At 36.2% G+C, this 20,248-nt stretch overlaps 2 protein-coding genes across 2 annotated transcripts; both read left to right on the top strand.

The window, feature by feature from the left end:
* LOC122538148 lies at window positions 1-11,408 on the top strand. Its single transcript, XM_043671962.1, has 6 exons — window positions 1-118; window positions 1,249-1,746; window positions 6,968-7,018; window positions 7,723-8,092; window positions 8,989-9,255; window positions 11,176-11,408. The coding sequence occupies exons 1-6, from the start codon at window positions 107-109 to the stop codon at window positions 11,343-11,345; spliced, it is 1,368 nt and encodes a 455-aa protein (XP_043527897.1). The 5' UTR covers window positions 1-106; the 3' UTR covers window positions 11,346-11,408.
* A 3,572-nt stretch (window positions 11,409-14,980) lies between these two features.
* Window positions 14,981-17,046, top strand: LOC122538157. Its single transcript, XM_043671982.1, has 3 exons — window positions 14,981-15,034; window positions 15,587-15,955; window positions 16,527-17,046. Exons 1-3 carry the CDS (start codon window positions 15,023-15,025, stop codon window positions 16,815-16,817), a joined length of 672 nt encoding a protein of 223 aa, XP_043527917.1. The 5' UTR covers window positions 14,981-15,022; the 3' UTR covers window positions 16,818-17,046.
* The last annotated feature ends 3,202 nt before the right edge of the window (window positions 17,047-20,248 follow it).

Here is a 20,248-nt window from a genome sequence, read left to right as displayed (position 1 = left end):
TATAAAGGCCAAGGGACGCGGTGGACACCATGAGACCGGATCAAGGCACCTTGCCGAGTACTGTACCTCAGATAGCGTTGCAAGGAGCCCGCGTATCGTTGACGAGATGAAGAGCCTGGTAAGTGTTTTCTCTCCACGTTCGCTTAACCTTGGTTTTTCTCGGTTAGTTTCGCCGTAGATCTTCTACGCTTTGTCGCTGTTTCTGCTTCTGTCGAGTCGTTAGAGAAGACACGCGAGGAATTAAAGGGCAGTCCGTTCGAAACTGAAAGAAAATTCGCAAGCCACGAATTTAGAGAATTTAGAAATTGGTAGATTAGTGGATTTTGAAAATTATGTATGTTTTAGAAGTCAGAAACTAATTGAAGCCAGTGATTCTAGAACCTAGGAATTGAAAAGTAGAACTTAAGTAATTGAAAATTTTGGAAGTGGGAAATTATTAGAAACAAGTGATTTTGGAACTTGGAAATTAGTGAATTAAGAAGAACTATATATAATAATTTAGTAAGTAGAAATTATCAGAAATTGGCAATTTTAGAACTGAGGAATTGATGAACTAGAAATTAGTAAGTAAATTTTAGGAAGCAAGAAATTATAGAAATTATAGAATTATAGCGGATTGGGACAAAATTTATGGAATGAAATATCCGTAGAATTTATAGACTTTATAGAACAAAACATCCTTCTCAATTAAATTTTTACTTCAATAAAATTACCAGTACGGAGGATTGAAAATTAATAAACTTTCTGCACATATTTCATTATTTTCACCGTAGTGCACTCAATTTCAACCGTATCATAAATTTATAAATAAGAACAGTTAACAGTTAATAGTTAAGAGCAGGAAAATTAGAAAAAATACCAGAACAGATGTATCAAAAAATTTAAAAGATTGCACGTTCTCAATAACTGACTCATTATTCTTAGAAAAGAATAGTGTCATATATTTCGCGAGTCATATATTTCTCGTTTCGAGAGATACTTAAAAGCTTACCGTTTGAATGAACGTTTAAGAAAATATTTTTATAGCGCGAAACAAAATATTATTTCTTGTAACATAAGAATTTATTTACTGTGAAATTTTGCCGTGTAAGCTTATAAGGAAATATGATTTTCGAAGCTTGAAATTTCATTTCCAAGCCTAAAGACAACAAGACGATAAGAGGCAACAAATTTTATTGTGAGAAGAATTTAACTCGAACGAAGACACGTATTGCAGCGATTTAATAACTATAATTTCTCCTCTTTCAGATCGTTTTCACCGCTTTGTTGGCAGCAGTGTGCGCCCGTCCGAGCTTGGTGCTGTCACCACAAGTGGCAGCACTGGCGGGGCCCGTTACCATCGCGAGACTGATACCAGGTGCCCCTCTTGGTCTAGATGGCCGAGTGGTCGACACGCCGGAAGTGACACTGGCCAAAGCGGAGCACGCGGCGGCTCACATCAACGAGAGGATCAATTTAGCCAACGAGGCACTGAAATCCGCCGACTTGGTCGCCTACGCGACACCAGTGCTGGCCACGAGAGTGGAGCCACTGGCGGTCGCGGCCAAAATTGTTCCACCAGCTCCTCTGGGGCCTGACGGCCGCGTCGTTGACACGCCGGAAGTCGCTCTGGCCAAGGCAGAACACGCCGCCGCTCACATAAACGAGAAGCTCGAGCACGCTGCCGAGCAAGCAGCGAGAAGCGTCTCCGTGCAGGTTCCGATCGCTCTGTCGTACACCGCGCCGGTGATTCAGAAACTCTTGGTATAAGGATGACACGACTGGCTGGATTGTATGGCCTTTTAGAGACGCTGGTGGAATACTCTCGTTTGTTTCTTTTTTTTTGTACATAATTGAGGGCTGATTGAATAAAGCGATATTTAACCGTGTAACGGAGAATTTTGGTGATTTTGTTTTTTCTTTTTCTTTCTCTTTTTAACCATCTTTTCTTTTCCTCGTTCGAATTTAAAGAAAATTCAGAAAATGTGAAAATTTTTGTGATTCTCTTTAATCCCAAAAATCCCATATACTACTCTGCTGTCTAATTTTCACGTTCAAAGTTCGATAGAATGGCAAAAAAAATCCGTACAGCGAATTTCGAACGATCGTTGTAAAAAGAAGCCTCCGAGCATCAAGATCGTAGTGAATTTAGTTGAAATACATTCAACATTCTCAGGTTTAAATTTTCCTTCCCCATCCGCTGCAAGATGTAAAAATATCTACGAACATTTGTGAAAGTAAAAATCCTCACGCTCTCGTGTGAGACCACGTGCGTTGTTTTATAACATTTTATTTACGAAATTATAGCAACTCGAAGTTCCGACGATTTCCCATCGTCTCGTTCAGTTCGGTGATATTTTTGGTTGTAGAAATTTCCAAAGCGTGTTGCCCCCTTCGTTTGGGAACCGCTGCCTCGACGCCGTTCCTTCGGTCAGGATATCAAAGAATATGAGGCAGTCAAGGTCGCAGTCCGAGCCTTTTCCTGCGCCCACGAAGAGTATTGTCCGTTTCAAGAGACAGAAATAAATTCGATAAGTGGTTTTTAGAGACTACAACGCCGACATGTTGCGATAAAGTCTAGGGCGTCGCGTTTTCAGTTCGTTCGACGTAGCGTTTGAAAATTGTGGAAGAAATTTATCCTGAAACAAAGACTAAATTGACAAAAAAAAATGTTAACAAAATTCTACACTATTTCATAGACGAATTTTGTTAATATTTTTATATTTAGGATATTTAGAACTCTTTATCTTTTGTTAATTAACGACAGTGTGCGATGTTTTATGAAATTTAATCAAGTTAATTTTATTCGCAGAATCTCAAGATAGTGGATAGTTTCGGTATCGAAATTTTCACTTGAAATTAAGTTTTCAAATGTAAATTAAAAAATACATCAATACGTGATGGGTATCCCAGTCTGCAGAACCTCGAAAAGAGTTCAGTGTCCTTCGAAAGTGTTTCAGTACTCGATTCAAAGTCATGAAATCACGGTCGACGAGTTTGTTCCTCAATCACATGTCACTGAAAAAAGACTATTACGACATCTTATCTCGATCGAAAGAGGATTGGTTATTTTATATTTGGTAAATTGACTAGCCACATAATTTGTCCAGTCGTTTCGAAAATATCCTGACAGACAACAGTACACCTCATTATAAATACAAGAGTCTAAATTTTTAAGTTACACTTCGATTGTAAAATGTTTCCAATGACAGATAATTTATTAAAATAATTCTAACAATTTTATGTAGATTTCAATATATGTCATCAATAAAATTTTAATATACTGTTGATGAATAAAGATACCTAATTTTATTACAATTTTAACAATTCTGTTTCATCTTCACTCGAAAGATTTTTTTTAGTAAAATTACTCGAGACGTGTTTGACAACGAAGTATTTTTTCACAGAGATGACCACAAACAATCCATGAGGTAATATCGAAGGGTTTCCCCCCAGTTGATCGAAGAAAAAGAAAAAAAAAAAAAGGAAAAGGGAACGCTGGCTTTCTAATATTATTTGTTACAAAACCGATTTTACAATTGTTGTTTCACCAATTGAAAATTATCTCGGACGATTGTGACACCCGGACAAGCAAACGTTCGCGATTTCCCAATTACACATGCAATAGAGTGACAAAACAATCTTTATAGATCTTTTCTTGCGTTTCGTACTTGTTTCGACACTTTTCGATTCGATCAATTTTATTAACACACTCTTCTAAATTATTCAAACGTTATTTCATAGTTTCTTTGCTAGTAATTTTGTATCTGATGAAAATGACATTGCAATTTTATTTTATTTCGTCTGTATTATTTTAAATGTATTATTTTAAATTATATAATTTTATATTATTTCGTCTGTGTTATTTAATTTTAAATTATATAATTTTATATTATTTCGTCTGTGTTATTTAATTTTAAATTATATAAATTTATATTATTTCGTCTGTGTTATTTAATTTTAAATTATATAATTTTATATTATTTCGTCTGTGTTATTTAATTTTAAATTATATAAATTTATATTATTTCGTCTGTGTTATTTAATTTTAAATTATATAATTTTATATTATTTCGTCTGTGTTATTTAATTTTAAATTATATAAATTTATATTATTTCGTCTGTGTTATTTAATTTTAAATTATATAATTTTATATTATTTCGTCTGTGTTATTTAATTTTAAATTATATAATTTTATATTATTTCGTCTACGTTATTTAATTTTAAATTATATAATTTTATATTATTTCGTCTACGTTATTTAATTTTAAATTATATAGTTTTATATTATTTCGTCTATATTAAATCTCACTTGTTCATTATTTTACATATATATATATATATATATATATATATATATATATATATATATATATATTTTTACATTATTTGTTCTTACAATTCTTCAATTCTTAAATATATATGTAATATCTTCGAAAGTTGAATATCTAAATAACATAAGGTCCAACAACTGCCAGAGTAATAAATTACAATCGTTGACAGTCTTGTTAATTAATTGCTACATTTTTGGGCTGTGAACGCGATGTGAACTTATGCTAATCGGTTTCTTCGATCGTGCAATCGTGCGCTACAACCGCAGTTCGAGAGCGAGTGCAAAAATATTAAAGGAATGCATTCTTGCTGTAGACTGTCCTTCGGCCTCGAGTCCTTCGTTCCTCCAGGGTTGGTAAGTCGTTTAACGCTTTCATACGCTGTGTGCTCAGAGGACAACGAAATACTGGGCGAAAGGAGAAATCAAACAAAACGCAAGGTAGATCTTGACGAGTCTCATTTCGCGAGACGGTACACGCAACTCGACTTGGCTTGTCCATTAAAGCCTCAAATGTGTCGAGAATTTCCTTAGAGAAGAATGCAGAACATGTTAAATTCAAGCTCTTTTTTCTTCGTTTTTCAGAAAACACATCGACTCACATTTTGAATCGCAGTTTGTACAGTGTTCTTCGTTCATTGCTTCTCTCGAGATCAATTAATTAGCCGTGGCGCACGATGAATGATACGCGAATTGAAAGGGAAACATAGAAATTATACAATAATTACGGTATTGAGCGTCTTCTCACAAGCCGTGAAACGTGAAATTATTTCCCATATGTAATTACAGGGAGAAGTGTTCTCGGATGTAACTTCCTCTGTCACGATGTAACCCACTTCTCACGTGATCTACGAATCCCACGTGCTTTCTCAGGTCCCCTGATTGCCAGAAATGAATCTGTCTCCTGGTTGCATTTTCCACACAAATTGGACGACGTCTTCGAGTCACGTCGACGCCAGAAAATTTGTTAAACCTAAACGGAGGTGAATTCGATTGTTTCGTGAATGTGAAACTGGACTTGACTGGGTGATTTATAACTTCGTAATTTTATTGGACACATTTTGTTGATTCGATTAATTGAAGGAATGCATTAACGTTTTGTGCAGATCGTTGGTTTTTAGTTGCAGTAAATTTCATGCTCCTACGGCTTTAATGCTTCCAATAACATGTCTTTTTAACCAATTATACATTCTTCTCCTCGCATTTACATACGTACGTGGTCTTTCAATTGTACACTTAGGTAACCCCACTGATAATTCTATACTTCTACCAGTCCCACGCTGCACACTGTACATTTCTCTCATCCACAAAATATTCTGGATTTCCCAACTGATCCAATTTGTTTTTCTCCTTTTTTTTTATATAACTTGCAAAGCAAATAACAGGACCTCCTAGCCGAATTTTCCACAACTAGATACTCTAAAAATTGTCTGTATCTAAAACTTTTAATTAATTAATAATTACAATTCAATTCTACAGCTGCTCCAACACTTCCAGGCCCAGCTCTATGCTAAACTTTATTTAATTGTATCTCAGCCAACTGAATCTTCTGAACAATATATCCAAAACCTACATCCTTTCTTAATTGTAATTCAATTTATAATTGCTCTAACATTTACCTACGTCAAATTGTATTCATCATGTCGCAACCAATTCAGCTTTTTCATAACAATCTAAATTTAATACTTTAATTGATACCTAATTCTTAATTATAGTTAGTCTTCTACCCTAATTCTTAATTATAGTTAGTCTTCTGCCAATCTATATATATATATATATATATTTTAATACTTCGTAACTAGATATACCAAATCCAATATACCAAATGCCAAATTTTATTCACTCTATCGCAACCAATTGACGTAAATCCCTAATTTCTAATCACAACCTAACCCAATAATTAATTCTTAATCATAATCTGTACAAACTACAGGATGGTTACTGAAAGACTAAATGATATGAAACAAAGACAACTTTTTACAAACACACGTTTTTTCAATTTTTTATCACTTTAATTGGAAATATAATTAATGGATTCTTTTCAGTGTTACGTCTAAAAAAAAAAAAACAATAAATGAACAAGTTGTGACTTTTTCAACAACCTGTTACAGTTTTTCAGCGGCCACCCTGTACATCCCATCGAACGCAATCCAATTGAAACACAATTCCCGATGCAGGCTCGACCGTTCGATACGACTGTTCTAATTGATTTTCAGTTTCGCAAGATCTGACCCAGACCTAGAGGGAACCAGATCGAATCTCCACTGGCGATCTCCCGAATGACGATCCGCCGGTGTGCCATCCTTCCGGGGATATGGAAGAGTGCAGGGACCCCGTTGAAATGCCAAGGTCCTGCCAGCCAGACCGACGAAGTTGACCGAAAGGAGGGAGTGTCCTTTTTCCTGGCGCGCTTCCCAGGCTACGTGGGCTAGCTCCGATCACCTCCCTGGCTCCCTCCAGGTCGTGGCCAACCGTGGTCCACGTGGGAGGGGGCGGATGATCACTGCTATAAATGCTACCAACGGCCGTTCTCCAGGAACACAAAACGTCGGGCCGGGTTTGGTTCACCGTGGCTGGGATAGGAAGCAAGCGAGTACTGGCCACCAGCAGCGCTTTTTCGTAAAAGAAAGGGGAGAGACACGCGCGTATACACGTAGCACGCGAGGAGAGGGACTCAAGAGATAGAAGGAGAGATCATGAGGGGATTGGTAAGTGTTCTGGTTGAACGAGTGGGCACGGACAAAGGAAAGTGAAAGGTTAGGGTAGACCAGGTCAGTGGTGCTGCCCACCCGGAGCTGCAGTTCACTCGGTTTTCAATCGACAAGCTCAGCAATTTAGAAATTTGGCAACTTCCCTTTGGAATCAAGGGAATTCAGGAATTTAGGAAAATTTAAATTATCAGGGGACTTATCAGAAGCTAAGAACTTGAGAAATCTTGAGGGAATTGGAGAGTTTGGGAACTTGGGAATATAGGAAATTTTCAGAAATTCCTGGATTCCTAAATTTCGATGTTCTCAAGTTCCCAAATCTCTAACTTCTCTCAAATTCTTGAATTCCTGAGCCGCTGAATTTCCAAGTTTCGCCGAAATTTCGACGTTCCCGAGTCCCTGAATTCTGAATGTTCCCGAATTTCTAAATGTTCAAATTCTCCAACTTCTCCCGAAGCTCCTAAAATTCTAAATTCCCAAGTGTCCGAGCTCTTGTATTCCCTAATTTCTAAATGTTCAAAATTTCTCAAATCCTTGAACTCTAAAATGAAACAACACTCAGAATTAAAATCAAATAGAGACTGCTATTTGCAACAAGTGCCAACTTCTGATTTCTAAACTATTCTCCAACATGTTTTCTTTTCCTTTTCTTTTTTTTTTTTTTCTTCCTTTGAAATTTCTCTGACATTTCTGCTTCGTTTCAGATCGTCATCTTGATCGTCACAGTGACGAGCTGCAGAGCCGGTTTCCTTGGTGGACCACCACCCTCTTACGGTGAGCCTCAGCTGCACTCTCAACCAGCACCTCAGAGGTACGCGCCTCCAGCACCGGTTGGCCAAGATGGCAACGTGATCGACACGCCGGAAGTCGCCGAGGCGAAGGCCGCACACTTCGCGGAATTCGCAAGAGCGGCGGCCAGAGCGGCGGAGGAGAGCAAAAATCAACCGCAATCGGTCGACTACAATCAACTACCGGCCCAGACGTACAACTACCCCTCGGTGCAACCCACTCAACCCACTTACCTCAGACAGCAGAGTTATCAGTCCCCTGCGCCCATTTATCATTCTGCTCCAGGTAAAATATTGATACTGGTGGTACTGTACGTTGTATTGTACATTGGACAGTTTGGACATTTAGGGATTATCGACACTTAAGGATTTCGAGACGAAGGAATTTGGCAATTTGGCAATTTAGGAATTGAGGAAAAACTGGAATTGAAGAATTTGGGAATCAACGAATGTGGGAATTTGAGAATTTAGGAAATCGGGAATTTGCAAATTTAGGAATCTACGAATGTAGGAATTTGAGAATTTAGGAAATTGGGAATTTGCAAATTTAGGAATCTAAGAATGTAGGAATTCGAGAATTTAGAAAATTGGGAATTTTGCAACTTTGGGAATTTAAGAGAACTGGAATTTAGGGATCCAGAAAGGTAGGAAGCTAGGGATTTGGTAACCTAAAAATTTAGTGATCTAGGAATTTAGCAAAATTTGGAAATTTGAGAATTTAGGAAAACTTGGAATTAAAGAATTTAGAAATTTAGGAAGCTGGAAATCTGGGAATTTGGAATTCTAAGAATAAAACTTTAAGAAATCTAGAAATCTAAGAATTTCCAAATTTAGGAATTCACGAATTTAGGAATTTACAAATTCAGGAATCTAGGAAATTTGGGAATTTAGGAAATTTAGAAATCTACAGATCTGGACATTTATTAAGAATTTTGGAAAATTGTAAATCTAGAACTTTAGAAACTTGAGAATTTAGGAATCTAGGAACTGAAGAATTTGGAAACTTGGGAGTTCAGAAAACATGTAAATCTAAAAATTTCTTCGGGTTCGAAGAGAACTTGGAAATTCAGAAATTTAGAAATTCACAAATTTAAGAATTACAATATTTAGGGACGCATTCTCAATCTTTCTCGAACACGGTGCACTTACGAAACGGGAAAAGCAAATTCGCAAAAATTTCAGTTCCAGCGCCATCGTACAATCAGCCTAATCCAGTGGCGTACCAGCCGCACTACGCCAGAAATACAAACTACGTTGGCCCGCAAAGTTACGCCGCTCCGAGTGTGAAACCTACCCCGTTCGTTCCAGCGCCTCTCGCTGAGGATGGGACGGTAATCGATACACCGGAAGTGGCTGCTCTTAAGGCCGCCAGGTTGGCCGAGCTGGCCGAGGCCGAAGCCAGAGCGTATAAGTTCGCCCAGGAATACAAAGCGGAACTCGGAGGTCAAGGTACGTTCACACCGAACGATCCCGCGATTCGAGGAAGTCCAATTATAAGTTCAATTATGCAAGAAATATAATTGGATTGTTATTTTTAATTGCCAGTCCGTGTTCTCGAAAGTTTAATCGTTTCGTTGAAAGAACGACGTCAATACCGGCTTCAATACATAAATGACTAGACTCAGTTTTCACTCAGTTACGTAAGCCAGACCATTATGTAAAACAGTCGGACAATGCAACGTGAGAACGAGTTTTGGGAACGAGAATGAAAACGATTGAAACGGCGAATCGAATAACTGGCTGAAAATGGGGGAAATGATACAAATCTGAGGCATGCGAACATAATGTCTACGTGTATTGCAGAATTGAAAGAAGCGTCGCGTATAGTAGAATAATTTTTCATAATAACGTCTTCATTCTTTAATTTAATTTACAATGTACGAACAGATTCAGTTCACGAACTGAAGTAATTCGTAGTGATAGTTGAATAACTTGTTATTTAAAATCGTCTTGACATTAATTTGACTTAAAATTAAAAGCAAAAAAAAAAAGAAGAACCTTTCGATTCTTGCGGCAAAGTATTTTCTGCAAATGAAATCAGAGATTGAACCATCGAACTCTGACCGGTTATAAATAAATACACTCGTAACTGTGATGTGATGCAATTTGAGATGCAAGCGATTGCCCAACAACATAATCGCTCGATTGTTCACTGTGAGAATGGCCTGTATCGCCGCTAATCGTTACGAATATAATCGTGACCCGGCCATTTCTCCTCTGGAATATCAAATACGGCGAGCTCGCCGGCGAGTTTCACCCGAGTTGTTCGCAATTTGAACTTTGCAACAAAATCTAACATGCTGAATTAATCGAACATCTGTCATTTTTTTTCGAAAGACACGAACGAACTTTAGTTTCGCTGCAAGATTAACTTTTTTAACAATTTTCCACTGGATTACTTTCAAACTCGATTCATTTCAATTTCATATATTCCTTTTTTTTTTTTATTAATTATTCTCATTTCTGTGCAATTGTTTCAAGATTCATTTTAAAATTAACTATTCGTTTACAATTGACAGAGCAATCTTCGATTAAATGAGAATTAATTTTTGATGAAATTTCATTCTTTTTTGTTAGCTATAAGTCAGAAAGTGTTTTTTTTTTTTTTTTTTAGATTTTCATTGAAAGCAACAAGCCACTTTTAATTGAAGATAATTTTTATTATCTTGATTTCGTTAAACGGGCGCCTATACTACTTAATAAGGAAGGGGAAAGGTTAGATTGGAACCGGTTCCTGTTATCCCGATTCATTCGACTGCCACTCTCCAAAGCAAATTGGAACTGATTAAATTACTCGTGTGAATAAATCATCGAGAGGAATTTTAAATTTCCTTGACACGCACACAGACACACACACATTTCATTTTGATCTTCTTTCTCAGCCTTGATTTAATTACTACTATTTGCATTATTTGTTAACTGGATAATTGACAACTGAAAATATAGTAACAATATCGAAATTTAATGTCATTGAAAAACATAATCTAATTTGAATTCGATTTGCTGTAATAATTTTTGCATAATCATTCTCATTCGTATCAGAAGAATGACAGATCTGTTCGATATTTATACAATTTAGTATCTTTAGAAGATTTCGAAATTTTTCAACTTCCCCTCTTACATTTTTTTCTTAATTTTGCAATTTTACTTATGTTGGACAGCTGGAGAAGAATTAGTTGGAGAAGAATGTTTGATCTAAGTGTCAAGTATATCGTTCTCCATACGATGTAAAGTTAGAAGAAAGAACATTTTATTTACAGTAATTTGATACTCTCTCAATAGTTAACAATCTGAATGAAAAGTTTGGAGGAAATTCAACGAATAATTTTCATGATTTCGCGTCAGTTTTAATTTGTCAATTTATTTCAGCTTATGCTGGCCCGGCAGCAGCTCCATACAGCGGTCAATACAATGCTCCAGCTGCGCGAGTATTTTCTGGTGCAGCAGCTTCGTATCCAACTCAGGCCCAATCACCGTTTGGCAAGCCTGCTTTCCAACCCCAGAATTATCAGCCGCAGCAGTTAGTCGGGGCTTACTAAATTCGATATCACGACGCATCTGTACATAATTTAGGCGAATAAATTATTTCCCTTCCTTTTTCTCTCTTTGAAACTTGCCATTTCCCATTCCCATTCCATTTAGTTCGTTCGCTTGCATTTTATTTCAGTGTGATAATCAATTTTTTTTTTTTTTTTTAATTTTTCCCAAGTTTAAACGTAGTGAAGATAATGGCGAAATTATAGAAACAAATATTAATTGTAGAAGATCGATGATAAATATTCACAAATTTCCAAACATTTCTTAAACGCGATGATTTAGGATTTCCTAATAATTGTTTTTAATAGATTTTAGGTATTTTGAAGTGTTTTCGAAGTTTCAGAGATTCTATTGAAATTTCTAGAAAATTTTGTGTTTCGCTGCTTTTAGAAAAAAAAGACATAGCTAAAAATTTCAAAATTTCTCTTCCGATAATATTTTGCTTCGCGAAGTAATCGTAGTGATGAAAAAAATGATACGCCAAATAACATTTCAATCTACAATTTGCGACAGAAACTTCTGCAAATGAAATGTCTAAAATCCATCATGGTCTACGGACAATAACTAAGATCTGTAATAAAAATATCGCATGTTTTTTACCGTTGAATTTAAAATTTAATTTGAATCAAAAGAAAAAAATTTTGAAAAATTCAAGTCTTCAAATTTCAGAATCGTCCGATTCGATGGATCTTCGTCATTTAGGTTAACGCGCAATTCTCCACCGAGGAGCTACCAAATCAACGCGACGAACGAATTACCAAGGAGCGTAAGTATTACTTACATTAGTCGTCAGAAACCACGGGTTAACCTACATTCGATCTCTCTGTCTATTGTGGTTAGCATAATCCAAGAATTGGAGAGATGTCCTCGTCTATCGATTCCTGGGTAAGCGAGAACATCTCTTCATGGCCATTTAACATTGATTTTTCCGTCTTTGTGTCATTATATCAAATGCACAGATTAAAGAATTGCATGGATCAAACAATATTATATATAATATATTATAACATCAAATATTATATTATTATATTAAAAAGTATATTGAATGTATGATACAGTATATTACAATATTAAAAAAGTATTTTTTCTTAATTAAAAAAAGTATTTTTCTTGAAATCTTCATGTTACCTTTAAGTGTTTCGAGTAGGACTGAAGACAAAAGTATCACCGGGGAATAAAAAGAAATTTTACGGTCGAGTACTATCGCAACGATTCCGTGCTCATGATTTCACGCGACAAAAAAGTTTCGTCGTTAGATGAAAAAAAATCGATTCGCTTGACTGACCAACAAGAATGTGAACACGTTATCATCATTTTCCGAGCCTCGAGCAACAAATTCTACGCCGAACCGTGACAATTTGTCAGTTTTTTTTCGAATTTATTTCGAAAAATTCGTGTTTCTTTCTTCTTAAGCCTCAAACGATCCAAAATTGAAAGTGAAGTAAATTTGGATAAACGAAATTTTCGAGTTTCAGCGAGGCAAAATTTTTTTTTTTTTTTTTTTGATCGAAGCAAAGCGTAATCGAGAGTTGTACAACTTTCCTGAAAGAGGATTACCTAGTCTAGTTACTTCAGATCGTAATTCTTGCGACATAGGTCACACCGGTGTACGAAACACGTGAGAGCAAACGAATCGGGGAGAGAAACGTGGATTCTCAACCAAGTTTGCATCGTGATTCGTCGTGTTTCGCAAAGGAGTTGAAAATTATAAAGGAGAGTTCCTCCGGTTCAAACACGCGCAAACATGTTACATCGTTGATTAATCGTCGTTGAAATTAATTTTGTATAATTTCGAAGCGACGACTAATTAAAGTTTGAAGATTAGGAAACGAAAATAAATGCAGATTAATCGTTGAAACTAAATTTGACGTGATACGAAGCGATTGAAGATGTGTAGTTTCAGCCAAAGGTGATCTAATCAGGTGGTGCGCCCCGCGCTCTCGTTGCTTGCTGAAAGACCCAGTTTGCGTAAAAGTTTGCGCAACTTGTTTCGACGGAGTTATCGACCGAATTATATCGTGTTACGGTGTAAACAGGGAATCTGAATCGACGTTAATTAACCAAACGGGGTCAGCATTCTAATTTACTTGCTCGTGTAATGTGTAATTATTACACGAGCGAACTGCGCTGCTGTTGCGGACAATTCAGCGTGAACATTGATCACGGTTCGCCGTTAATGGAAAATTAGAAACGCGACTTGTCATCGTTCAAACGAGGCGTTCAAAATTTATCACCAGAAAAGAAAGAAAGAAGAAACAAAAAAGAAATATTCGAATTAATCGAACAAATTAATTCTTGCCTTACTCTTCGAATTCTCACAGGTTATATCTACATTTTAAATATTGGTTTCTCATTTCTCAACATTTTTCAATTTCAGCTTCGATCGATTTAATTTTCCAATTAAAGAAAAGTATTGCCAATTTCTTCACACATTTCTGAGACGAGGTACATTACAAATGATTTCGAGCTACGTCGTCCCTGAATTTCTAAATTTCGCACTAGTGCGATTAATCGATAAGATTAGGTAAAATTGCTTCACTTCGCTCGTTCGTAAAGTTACAAGTATGAGACTTTTTTTACGCAAATTGCACGGGGAAGAACTGCAAAACTGTTGAATGAAATGATAAAAAATTAGAATAATAACAAGTAGTGATAGAAATTAAATGACAAAGAGTAAAATTTACATTGAGGTGTTATTATATACTTGGAAGAAAAAAAAGTAGAAAAAGTATTCTGAAAGAGGATCTTTCACGAGAAAGAATCAGAACTTAAATCTATCGTGAACAGGCTGTTACTCTGATCCTCTGATAAAACGCTGTGTCTATAAAATTGGGCCCTTCTCTGTTACGAACGAGCCTAATTCTGTTCGGTAGATATTAGCAGACGGACATCGAGGAGCAGTTTGGAGTCAGGCTGTATCTGGGCCATCGTTTATAAGGGAACGGGAGCTCATCGTCGAAAGATGACTGCCTTGAAGGGATCACTGCATCACTAGGAGGATCTATGATCCAATCCAGTCGTCCGTGAATCGGCCACCTCTCGGAAACCACAGAAAAGTTTCTGCCTGTGTTAGCTCTGCGGCATATTGCAACGCGTGAAAACTGACCTCGAAAAGTCGAGACGAAACATCAGGGACGTTCGCGAGATCTGCATCATCGTCTCTTTCGTTATTTTTCTCGAGTATTTTCAAACTCGAAATTTTCCCACCGTGGCTCCGGAATGTTCGATACTCTGCGATACTTTTAACTCCGAGACGTTTCACACCCTGATATTTTATCCTGGAATTATATAATACTGCGACAAAGCTGAAGAGAAAGAGGCTCAAACAGTTTTGAAGGTTGAAGTGAAATTAGATATTTTAAAGTTAAAAATTCCTTCGTCATTTTCCTAATTCTCTCTTTCTGTCAAAGAAACCTCTGTTCGTTCTGCATTTATATCTGCGATATACTTCGCCGTCTCGGCTTCAAAACATTTCTACTTGCACACGAATCCAACAGAAACGTACGTCTCGCGATCAGCGAGAAAACAATTAAGGTATCGTTTTTCGTCTCTGGTGTTGATCATCGTAACGTGGTTTCCTCGCACGGTAGCCGCGACGCTATAAAAGCTAGATCGACCGATCCGACTAGCCACACTCGCAATCGAGACGTCCGTTTCGTGGTCGGTGGTGTCCAGCAGCATGAGCTTGCTCGTAAGTGGGACCACGTTTTTTCCAAGTCCGAAAGAGAAACATTGTTTCGTGCAAGTTTTAAGTTGACAGACGAGGGTCGAAACGAAAAAGAATCCATTGGCCGAGATTTCGTACTTGGAGAGAGTCTTTTAAAATCGACGAAGGTTTCTTCCGAGGAAACAAATTTAAAAACCCTCCATCCACTTTTCCCGACAACCTTGTGAAATTCGAATTTCCCTTATCCCTCGTCACTCCGATTGGAAAAATTCTTTAAACATTCTTTGCACCGACCGGTGAAAATTAGTAAATCGTTTCTAGCTCGTTTCCAGTGGACGAGATTAAGAGTTTCAAAATATTTCAAACGTTGCATTTTGAATTACTTTCGCTCTCCCTCTCTCTCTCTCTCTCTCTCTCTCGTAATTAAAAATTAATCTTCCTTGTCTCACATTCGTCTCTCAACATTTCTCTCAACTATTAATGCGTCAGACACGTATTTCATCGAGGTTCAATTTTCAGGGGGGGGAATAGGATTTTAACAGAACGCGGCGTAATCCTTGGTTGCGCTTTTTTCAGATAGTTCTGGCCGCATTGGTGGCGTCGACGATCGCCGAGCCATACGAGGACAGGGAATACTACCAATACAAAGGACCACTGGCGCCATTGACCAGCGATGGGATGGTGATGGACACGCCGGAAGTGGCCCACGCGAGGGCTGCACATTTGGCGTTGCACGCCGAGACTATGGCCAGATTGAGGAAAATGGCTCAGAACGATTACGAGATGTACGAGAACAACGAGATGTCGTACGTGCCGCAGACGACGATGGATCCCATGGCGGTTGTGGCGCAGAAACGACAGAGACAGAGGACGTACCCTCCGGAGGAGGAGGAAGAGGAGGACGCACCCTCCGAAGAGGCCTGCAAAACGTGCGACCCGCCCGAGGTAAATTAGACTGTCTTCAATTTGAAAGGAAAGATTTTAATTCGAAAAAAAAGAGAGAGAGAGAGAAAGAGGAAATCAAAAGCAGCAGGAATTATAGTTCGACGATTTTTAGAAAGCGAAGAGGGGATCTCAGCTGGAGAATTTCGAAGAATCAAAGGTTAAGGGTGATCTTTAAAATCCAGAAACTAGGAGTATTTATTAATCTAAATTGTTAACTGATATGTTCTTTTCTCGGCTGGAGAGTTTCGAACGCGAAAGTTTAAGAAACTGAAAATTAAAAAGGGAAGATGGATGATTAGTTTAGAATCTAGAAACTAGGAGTTTCTCGTTTCTCTTGGAGTAAGGCCAATTTTGAAGGCCACAAGGAAACTTCAAAATTATTAATTAACAAGTCTTCTTTCCGAGAATCTCGAACAATTGAACGAAGGTGCAAGTTCAAGAGGCTGAGAAGGAAATTTAGAAAAATTGAGAGCTTTTTATTTTTCTCTCTCGAGTAGTGAAATAACTTTACAAGCTTTCTCTCCTTTAAATCCCTCTTGCCTAGTGTCGGTTTCTTCTCGTTTGTTTCAAGATGACGGAAGCGAAGAGCCCGCGCTTAGCCACGCACGCGCGATCAGCCTCAAAGGCGTCCGAGTTTTACGAATTCGACATTTTTGACGGTCGAAGGAACTTGGTGTATCTCGCCCCTGTCCGAGTGACCTACAAACACGCTCCAGCGATGGGTTACCGAGGGCCGTTGGCTCCACTGGGACCGGACGGTCGTGTGATAGACACGCCGGAAGTAACAAGGGCACGCGAAGCGCACATGAAAGCTCACGCTCGCGCTGTAGCGCTCTCGACGCAAAACGATCTTTACTATTGAAAAAACCAACGGAAACGAAATTTCCCTTTGTTAATTCAATGATATTTCGGTAAACAGGCACGTACGATACTTTGAGCAAGCAATTTTTATACATTTCATTCGAAATTTGCAGTGTAGAAGAAACTTGAGAGTCCGAGAGTTTAAAAAAAAATTCCCATCAGGGGAATTTAGTAACGAAAATTGTTGATAACTCGAGATACTAATAACAGATAGTTTCGTTGATAGTTTCGAGAAACTAATAACAGAAGGGAAATTTTATTAATTATATTATTAATAATTTTATTAATTATATTTAATAATATTAATTTTAAATTACGTTCTCTTTATACATTTCATTCGAAATTTGCAGTGTGAAAGAAACTTGATAGTCCGAGATTTTTAAAAATATTCCCATCAGGAGAATTTAGTAACGAAAATTCTTGACAATTCGATACTTTCGAGAAACTAATAACAGAAGGAAAATTTTATGAATTATATTATTAATAATTTTATTAATTATATTCAATAATATTAATTTTAAATTACGTTCTCTTTATACATTTCATTCGAAATTTGCAGTGTGAAAGAAACTTGATAGTCCGAGATTTTTAAAAATATTCCCATCAGGAGAATTTAGTAACGAAAATTCTTGACAATTCGATACTTTCGAGAAACTAATAACAGATGGAAAATTTTATGAATTATATTATTAATAATTTTATTAATTATATTCAATAATATTAATTTTAAATTACGTTCTTTTTATACATTTCATTCGAAATTTGCAGTGTGAAAGAAACTTGATAGTCCGAGATTTTTAAAAATATTCCCATCAGGAGAATTTAGTAACGAAAATTCTTGACAATTCGATACTTTCGAGAAACTAATAACAGATGGAAAATTTTATTAATTATATTATTAATAATTTTATTAATTATATTTAATAATATTAATTTTAAATTACGTTCTTTTTATACATTTCATTCAAAATTTGCAGTGTGAAAGAAACTTAATAGTCCGAGATTTTTAAAAAAAAATTCCCATCAGGGGAATTTAGTAACAAAAATTGTTGATAACTCGATAGTTTCAAGAAACTAATAACAGAAGGGAAATTTTATTAATTATATTATTAATAATTTTATTAATTATATTTAATAATATTAATTTTAAATTACGTTCTCTTTATACATTTCATTCAAAATTTGCAGTGTGAAAGAAACTTGATAGTCAGAGATTTTAAAAAAAGTTCCCATCAGGAGAATTTAGTAACGAAAATTCTTGACAACTCGATACTTTCGAGAAACTAATAACAGAAGGGAAATTTTATTAATTATATTATTAATAATTTTATTAATTATATTTAATAATATTAATTTTAAATTACGTTCTCTTTATACATTTCATTCAAAATTTGCAGTGTGAAAGAAACTTGATAGTCAGAGATTTTAAAAAAAGTTCCCATCAGGAGAATTTAGTAACGAAAATTCTTGACAACTCGATACTTTCGAGAAACTAATAACAGAAGGGAAATTTTATTAATTATATTATTAATAATTTTATTAATTATATTTAATAATATTAATTTTAAATTACGTTCTCTTTATACATTTCATTCAAAATTTGCAGTGTGAAAGAAACTTAATAGTCCGAGATTTTTAAAAAAAAATTCCCATCAGGGGAATTTAGTAACGAAAATTGTTGACAACTTGATAGCTTCGAGAAACTAATAACAGAAGGGAAATTTTAAATTACGTTCTCTTGCGTAGGATGTTGTACTTATATGTATATTTTATAGTTTCGATATATTTCAGAATTCCTTCGATTTCTTTATTTCTGAAAATTTAAAATTACGATCGCACGTTTACCCAAATTGTCATCGGATTTGTTCTATAAATTATATACAATTTTCGCTCGATCACGAAAATTGCGCGACTCTCGATTTGATTCGATTCGATTTTCAAGTCAAACTGTTCGTATCTGTCCAGCGAGAACATCATGTGATGTAACTTTCTTTGCAGCAATGAGAGCACAGTTTATATCGTACCTGACTTCTTTTCTCGTGTCGACAGTTTGACAAAGGAAGCAATCTCCCACACTTTCTGTAAATAATAATGTTACCTACAGCCCACTTTGTATCGCGCGTGTGTAATATTGTTTCAGCTACTTTATTGTAATACATAAAATAATCAGTTTGCCCCTTGTTAACATGCCGTTGCTGCAGCCGGAATTTCTAGAGTCATGCAGTCTAGATTCTAAGCTATAAACGATAATTTATGATAGTCGTAGTATATTAAGCGTACTTTCGCGAAACCGAATGCCTTTTCTCGCCACCGATGTGTATTCTGTATTTTTTATTATCGTCTTTGCTGTGAAATTAAAATACGAATGTGGTTCTGGTGCCTTCTATCCCTTTATTTCACTCAACCCTTGACTGTGGCTTTTTCGCGGGCTACGAACTACGTGCATTTTGTAAATTTTTGGAGCCGCCCACAAATTACCTCTATGAGTTTTTTTATAGGCAAATTAGATTTTATATTAGGATTTTTTTTTTGTACACTATACAAGTTCATTTTCATCAGGAATTAGAATATAGAATATCGGTTAAGGACACGAAATTAGAACATAGGATATAGAAAATAGAATATGAGACGTGAGACGTGGGACGTAGGATGTAAAATATTGTCTAGAATTTAGTATACAGGGTGTTTCATAACTTGTGGGACCCACGTCGGTAGTTTTTCGATTGTACGCCTAAAAATAATGAACAAAAACCCTGGAGCCCTCTATAAATGCAAAAAATATAAATACTCGCTTCAAATTTAGAAATGCAAATACGAATAATGAAATGAAAATTAATAAACGAATAATAAAATGAAGATTAACAAGCGAATATCGACGAAACTTATATAAAACAAATATAGTAAAATAAAATATATAAAACAAATATAATAAAATGATATAAAACAAATATAAAATAATATAATATAAAACAAATATAATAAAATAAAAGTTAATCAACGAAGGCGAGAAATAGCTGAAGAAAATCTCACCGAGAGTCCACGATTGATGACAAAATCGCATGAAATACGATTCCTACGTGTAAAATTCGACCGACTCCGCCCCGAAATTTCCAAAGTTCACGGAGTTCAACACCGTAACAACATAATCACGGATTCCGGTTAATGTCAGGGAACTCTTATCGTATATAGAATTCGCGTTATGCAAGATGCATAACAGCGCATGCAGGCCAAGCACTGGGAGTGCTCTTTCTTTTGATTTCTCATTGGACGACGCCCACCGTACCTGCTTGCTTATTTACCTACATTCGAGCATGAGTAATCCAACACGCTGTAATCGTAGTGTGGGATGACAGAATAAGAGCGTGGTGTATGCCCACGTGACTTATTAGAGAAAATTACATCTCCTTTCTTTCGCGATTACTTTGAACAGCT

The sequence above is a fragment of the Frieseomelitta varia genome, unplaced genomic scaffold, assembly GCF_011392965.1.
Source record: "Frieseomelitta varia isolate USP_RPSP 00005682 unplaced genomic scaffold, Fvar_1.2 scaffold_965, whole genome shotgun sequence".
Taxonomy (NCBI): domain Eukaryota; kingdom Metazoa; phylum Arthropoda; class Insecta; order Hymenoptera; family Apidae; genus Frieseomelitta; species Frieseomelitta varia.
This window is presented reverse-complemented; position numbering and strand designations above follow the sequence as displayed.

Bases quoted from the DNA above. Each gene is read 5' to 3' on its own strand.
- LOC122538148 (XM_043671962.1), top strand. The intron at 7,019-7,722 runs GTAAGTGTTCTG...GCTTCGTTTCAG, and splicing joins GAGAGATCATGAGGGGATTG to ATCGTCATCTTGATCGTCAC. The intron at 9,256-11,175 runs GTACGTTCACAC...AATTTATTTCAG, and splicing joins AGCGGAACTCGGAGGTCAAG to CTTATGCTGGCCCGGCAGCA.
- LOC122538157 (XM_043671982.1), top strand. The intron at 15,956-16,526 runs GTAAATTAGACT...GTTTGTTTCAAG, and splicing joins AAACGTGCGACCCGCCCGAG to ATGACGGAAGCGAAGAGCCC.